Source organism: Camelina sativa, chromosome 3, assembly GCF_000633955.1.
Source record: "Camelina sativa cultivar DH55 chromosome 3, Cs, whole genome shotgun sequence".
In the NCBI taxonomy this organism is placed as follows: domain Eukaryota; kingdom Viridiplantae; phylum Streptophyta; class Magnoliopsida; order Brassicales; family Brassicaceae; genus Camelina; species Camelina sativa.
Genome location: NC_025687.1, coordinates 1,693,652 through 1,699,713, shown reverse-complemented (window position 1 = coordinate 1,699,713; position 6,062 = coordinate 1,693,652). Strand labels below are relative to the sequence as shown.

The 6,062-nt window shown below is 35.2% G+C and overlaps 4 protein-coding genes across 5 annotated transcripts in view; 2 read left to right on the top strand and 2 right to left on the bottom strand.

Moving 5' to 3' along the window:
• LOC104762277 overlaps positions 1–519 on the top strand; it is a 13,158-nt gene extending 12,639 nt beyond the window's left edge. The window contains exon 10 of the mRNA XM_019239439.1: positions 390–519. Coding sequence (XP_019094984.1) covers positions 390–519 — 130 coding nt within the window. The remainder of the gene's footprint in view (positions 1–389) is intronic.
• On the top strand, positions 533–1,882 carry LOC104762256 (50S ribosomal protein L28, chloroplastic-like). Of its 2 annotated transcripts, XM_010485520.2 has the most exons (3): positions 533–794; positions 1,009–1,272; positions 1,797–1,882. In XM_010485520.2, the coding sequence occupies exons 1-2, from the start codon at positions 599–601 to the stop codon at positions 1,239–1,241; spliced, it is 429 nt and encodes a 142-aa protein (XP_010483822.1). In that variant the 5' UTR covers positions 533–598; the 3' UTR covers positions 1,242–1,272; positions 1,797–1,882. The 2 variants fall into 2 exon arrangements, with proteins under 2 accessions (XP_010483822.1, XP_010483813.1); XM_010485511.2 differs by lacking the exon at positions 1,797–1,882 and having other exon boundaries at positions 1,009–1,532.
• Positions 1,615–3,116, bottom strand: LOC104762270 (CRIB domain-containing protein RIC3-like). The gene is made up of 3 exons (XM_010485533.1): positions 2,452–3,116; positions 2,252–2,355; positions 1,615–2,166 (listed from the first exon to the last, which is right to left on the bottom strand). Exons 1-3 carry the CDS (start codon positions 2,504–2,506, stop codon positions 1,660–1,662), a joined length of 666 nt encoding a protein of 221 aa, XP_010483835.1. The 5' UTR covers positions 2,507–3,116; the 3' UTR covers positions 1,615–1,659.
• On the bottom strand, positions 4,507–5,019 carry LOC104762246. Its single transcript, XM_010485501.1, has one exon. It carries the CDS (start codon positions 5,017–5,019, stop codon positions 4,507–4,509), a length of 513 nt encoding a protein of 170 aa, XP_010483803.1.

Genomic DNA, 6,062 nt, shown 5'->3' with positions numbered 1-6,062 from the left:
AGTTGAAGGAGTGATTCAACTTATGGGACAACCAACAGAACAACTTATGGAAGACTTCAGCATCGTGACATGCGAGTCTAGTGGAATGGGATTGGTCGGGACCGGGCAAAAACTCCCCATGCCTCCAACAACTGGACGATGGAATAGGTCGGATCCAAACACGATTTTGCGAGTTCTTTGCTATAGAAACGATCGTCTCGCTAATCAATTTTTGAAAAAATCGTTCCAATTGGGAAAACGAAGATGACACAAGTTATTCAAAAACATATTTAAAATGTCATCTTCCTCTATCCTATGGTCTGTTGTAATTTGTATATGTGTTTCGAGATTTTTAAGAGTTACAAAACAAAGTTGCTTGTTCGTTAGTAAATGTTTTTTTGTGGTTTTAGACATAAACTCGGTTTAGAGATAACCGAGTTACAACAGTGTGATAATCAGAACGACGTCGTACTATCCGGTTTAGAGCTAACCGAGTTACAACAGTGTGATAATCAGAACGACGTCGTACCCGCCCATTAAGATCCTCTCGTCCTCTTCCTTTACCTGTTGACTGTTGTTGGCTGTAGCGTTATCCTTTGTTTTAGATTCGGTAACAACAATGGCTACAATGGTGACGCAAGGGCCTTGGCTGAAGATTGCTTCCGTATCTCAGCCGAAATCAGTGGCGAAATCAACGGAATTAGGGTTTCTCACTTCTCAACTCAGCGGCGTAAGAATTTCATATGGTTACAGTGATGTCATCAATCGCATAGCTTTACCTTCCGCTCCCTCTCTTCTTCAACCCATCGTCGCTCGTACGCTTCTCTCCATTCTTATTCCTGACTTACTTTTAATTAATTAGGGTTCAACAATTTGTGTTATAAAGTTTGAATTTTTTTGGGGTTTCCGTTGTCTTAACATTGAGTAGAGTTCATCAATGCTTCAAGTTTTGAATTGTGAATGCAGGAGCTTATGAAATATTTCAATTTTAAAACTTTTTTTGGTATTATTGTCTCATGTGCATCTCAGGACGAATCTGCCCTTTTACTGGGAAGAAAGCAAACAGAGCAAACAAAGTGTCTTTCTCAAACCACAAGACGAAGAAGTTGCAATTCGTTAACTTGCAATACAAAAAAGTCTGGTGGGAAGCTGGCAAACGTTTTGTCAAACTTCGTTTATCAACCAAGGCCTTGAAGACCATTGAGAAAAACGGGCTCGAAGCTGTTGCCAAGAAAGCTGGTATAGATCTTCGCAAGAAGTAGAAACTGTAGATTCATCTGATGATGAGATGAGGTATGTTTATGTAGTCTTCTTTTAGGCAATAGTTGAGCTTTGTCCCATTCTTGGCATTGCCCGGTTTGTTCAATCCCTAATGTCTATTCCATCTCTTCTAGCATTGCCAAACTATTTAGATGATTTAAAGCAGTGGTTTGAATCTTTTTTCAGTAGAATCATTGAAATGGTAAAATGTTTCAAATCCAACTTTTGTAGCTCTTGTCACCAGAATGTTCTTGATCATTAATTAAACCAGGATTTCTCCTGTGATTTCATCACTTGGCAAGTGGGTTAACCATTTTGTTTGTGAAACAAATAAGTTTTTCTCTTCGGAACAGTTAAAGAAAGACTGACGAGACAATTGACACGGAACATAGGTGACCAAAACCATCCTGTGTGTGTGTTTTAGTCTTTGTCGCTGATACTATCATTACATTTATCGACTGATTGAACAATAGGATTATCGGTTTTCCCTTTTGTCTTTTTCATCGATAGCTCTCCTCCACCTCCTGATCCTTTCGGCTTCCTATGACGTGTTGTAGACTTTCTAGTAGTAGAAGAACCGTCTGAAAGAGGGTAAGAACCTTCCATGTCAGTGGCAACCGAGACAACACGCCTCCTCCTAACTGATGGATCATGCGATGAATCTATCGACCCGTGCCTACTCCTGTGGTGACGTCTTGAGTGTTTAGGTTGCATATCTGATGCTGATGCACTGCTGTTTCGCCTAGGTGGTGAACCGCTTTGTGAGACCGTCTCGGATTTACGCCTCGTCTTCTTATGCTTCGGTTTCTCAGGAGGAGGCAACAACTCTTGTAATCCAACTCCTTCTCCTATTTGATTGTTGTTATTGGCATCTCCTCGAGAAACTACTTGAGCATTCTCATTTTCTTGAGGTTTGAAGTCACCCATCTACAGTTTTTTTTTTAAATACCAATGATGAGTATACTTTTACATACACGGTGGCAAAATAAGTAGAATTGTGTACAACCCATACCCAGCTTGGCGTACTATTGGTTGCGGGACCGTCAGATCCGATGTGGGCGACATGCTTCACATCTGTAGGGAACCCGATCTGCATATCCTTGTCTTTATCTTCGTCTGCAATTAGAATCTATCTTTATATATATACAGAGTTGCGACTTGTATTACAAGAAAAGGTTATAATGTAGTTGTGAATCATTTTATGAGACTAACCGAAAATTTGAGTAATGTAGCGAAGGCCTTTAAGAAGGCCTTTCACGGTCGCCATCTCGGGAGGAATGGTTTCCGGTTAGAACTTCAGATGCTCTAACTATGTGAATGTGCCAAACCCTAACAAAGAACAAATTTTAACATCGAACGAGATCGGAGAGAGTTCAAACCTCGATGGTATTGATTTTCATGTTCGAAATAATTGTGAAAGGAACTGGAAAGAAAGAGAGAGAGAGAGAGAAGGAGAGAAAGAATAGGTTTCAGACAAATTCTTGGTTGAGGGAAGACGAAGAAGAAGATCACTATATTTTATTTAACCAAAAAAAAAACCTTGTCAAGGCTATTATTTTTACTGTTTATATATATTTTAAGAACTAATTTTTCATTGGTGGTTAAAAAAAAAAAGGAACTAGTCGACGAGAGGTTTTTACGGGCCGAGAGGAAGAAGACAAGACCACTCACTCACACAAAAGTTCTTTGCGTAATCGCATTTTGACAAAACTTGTTAACCAACAACATTACTTTTGTCAAGAAGCCTTGACATTAAAACTATACGCTGAAAAGATATAAGATAGATTGCATAAAATTGAACTCAGACTTGCTAAGATATCTTTATCAATCCAATCTGTAGCCTCTTCTTGACCATCTTCTATTTTCTAACCTGTTAAGTTGTCTACTTTGGTTGTTCCATATGTAATTATTTTACGATATTTCTCCAAATTGAAATTAGTCTTCCAAATATATTGTCTCATATTTATGTTAATTGTCTATTTATAATACTCCAAAAGTTAATATAAATTTCCATAAAGAAAATCAGTTTCATCTATCTGTTGTCCAATCATTAAATTATTAATATCACTATTATTACTTTGACATATGTGGCACTATATAATTGGCTGAATTATTCAGAAATTTCATTTAAATGTTTATAAATGATATATATTTTTACTAAATTAGTAATTTTTTTTCTGATAGATGTATTGACACGTCTATTTGAGATATTATAAAGTTGACTTAATTAATATAAATAAAAAAACTGAAAATTTGAATGATATAATAGTCTAAAGAAGTTATTTCATCTGCATTTTATTTAAAATTGAAAATGCCCCTAAAATTTACAAAGTTTAGATATGATGATATTTAATAGAGACTCATTAAAAATTATAATGACGTGGTATATTACACTGGTACTTTAATTATTCTATTCCAAAAGTAATACTATATGAAAGCAATTGTAGTACGAGTATCCATGTAATAAGAAGATAATGTATGGCGTCATTTATTCAAATTAATTGTTATTAATTCATCTTTACTTTATTTCAATTTAAATGTTAGCTTTCATATATTAATTATTTATAATATTTTTTACTAATTCGGACTGTTAACTCTTCAATGTACATATTATTATATTATATCAATAATATTATAGACCCAAAAAATAAGATTTTATATTCGAATGCATATAATGAATGTCCACATCAAATCAGCGTCCAAATCTGTTAAATCAAATCTCACTGTCTTCTCTCTTCTGAAATGGCCAAAGAGTATAAATTTAATATACGATAAAAACATGTTACGTTCCTAAGTTATAAAATGTGATCATTACTCTTGCAAACTAACTTTTGAAAGTGGCAAAGAAAGCCCCAAAACGTGGCATATAACCTTAAGCTGACAAACATAAATAGTTCATGTGTATAGAAACTATTTCTTCACAATACACATTAGGCACACACACTTGTTGTCTCTCCGTTTTAGTTGTACGTTCTCTAATCTAATATAATGCGTATACATGTACGCACTTAATCAATTTAGACATGAATCTCATAATAATCATGGTCAAAAGATATAACAAGAAGATATGGTGCAAAATGAAAAAACACAATAATATCCGAAAAGAAACACAAATATAATACACTAATCAGTCCAAAGAACTGTTAAAACAACGACAACAAAGACATAGCACTTATCATACAATCCTAATTTTCTCCAATCGAGAATCATATTTTTCTTGTTTAATTTTAATTAATTTAACCGGGCAAGTCTACTACAAAAGAGTCATCATAGCCTTAATGACAAATCGATGAAACTCGAGTTGGTTCCACCGTTCTCCGTCACAGTTTCCTCCGGTCTCCGTTGCTCCAGCTGGCAAAGAAGCGGCAGCGTACGGATGCATTCCAATGACGTCTCCTCCGGAAAAAGATCCATCAGCTTCGGCGTCTTCGATATCTTAGGCGTCTTTGGCAGCAAAAACTTATATTTACTGGCCGGAGTCATCATAGCCGGCGGCGCCGGTGGAAACCCTTTATGAAAGTTCCCTTGATCATCCAAATAACCACTACGGTAGTAATCCAAATGAGTCCTCGCCTGAAAAGCAGGAGGATTAGGGTTCCGGTTCCGGTTCATGAGCTGGTTGGAGTAGTGGCGGAAGGTGGTGGGTGAAGCGGCGGCTGGGGAAGAGAAGGTGGGAAAATGGCGATTGGAGTGAAAAGCGTTGATGTGTGCGATTAGGTGTTGTGGACATAAGAAGACTCGCTTACAAACTCCACATTCTTGGGGCTTTGAATATGGCATGATGATTAGGTTTGATGCTTTGTATTAATGAGAAGATGCAAGAGAAAAAAAATGAGGGATGAAGAACCTAAGACACATCTATTTCAACTATTTATATACACAAGTTTTATGAGTGAAAAGGAGAAGAGCTGACGCCAACTAAGACTACTATATGAGGAAATATATTTTTCCATATGTGTTATCTTTGTTTTACTATTGATGATGATGATGATGATAACGATGGATTTATTATCTATAATATCATGCATGCATTTCGTTTACTATGTTCTAATATCATGCATGAATTTAGTTCAGGATTTTTTCTGTAAATGTTTTCTATAAAGAAAATGAAGATATATAGATAGGTATATCTAGACATATAAAGTAGTCAAACATTGTAAGGAAAAATTAAAAGGTAAATGCAAATTAAAATTTAAGAATAATGATTGTTTTCATTTTGGGAAGGATACTAATTAATGGGAAGTTGATTATTTTGTTGGAAATTAATCAACCACTTTTAGGAAAAACATTTTTTTAATTCAAATACACATTATGCAGTTCTTTGCTCCACTGTAAGTCTGTATATACAGCTTTCTATTGGGAAAATCCTAATTAGTTTTAATCATCTATTCTGGTAAATATTAACTAATTAAAATGAATTCTGTGCTTATAGTCTTCCTTCAACGTGAAATATTTCATTTTATGGTGTTATCTATCCCAAATTTGTGTTATCTATGTGGCTTTGAATTGATTTATGGGATTTATTTGCTTATGCGGAGAGTATCAGTCATGGTCAAATACAAAAGTGACGGTCCGCACAATTATTTCATATAATACTAGAAACACTACAACAAATATGTACATTGATAGCAGACGGATATAGCTCATTTTCCGTCACTGCTATGAAAGATGAGATTTTTTTTCGCNCATCTATTCTGGTAAATATTAACTAATTAAAATGAATTCTGTGCTTATAGTCTTCCTTCAACGTGAAATATTTCATTTTATGGTGTTATCTATCCCAAATTTGTGTTATCTATGTGGCTTTGAATTGATTTATGGGA

Coding starts and splice junctions, on each gene's coding strand:
- LOC104762246 (XM_010485501.1), bottom strand. CDS start 5,019: ATGCCATATTCAAAGCCCCAAGAATGTGGAGTTTGTAAGCGAGTCTTC.
- LOC104762256 (XM_010485520.2), top strand. CDS start 599: ATGGCTACAATGGTGACGCAAGGGCCTTGGCTGAAGATTGCTTCCGTA. Junction 795..1,008: donor TCTTCAACCCATCGTCGCTC/GTACGCTTCTCT, acceptor TGTGCATCTCAG/GACGAATCTGCCCTTTTACT.
- LOC104762270 (XM_010485533.1), bottom strand. CDS start 2,506: ATGGCGACCGTGAAAGGCCTTCTTAAAGGCCTTCGCTACATTACTCAA. Junction 2,356..2,451: donor CTACATTACTCAAATTTTCG/GTTAGTCTCATA, acceptor TTCTAATTGCAG/ACGAAGATAAAGACAAGGAT. Junction 2,167..2,251: donor CCAATAGTACGCCAAGCTGG/GTATGGGTTGTA, acceptor AAAAAACTGTAG/ATGGGTGACTTCAAACCTCA.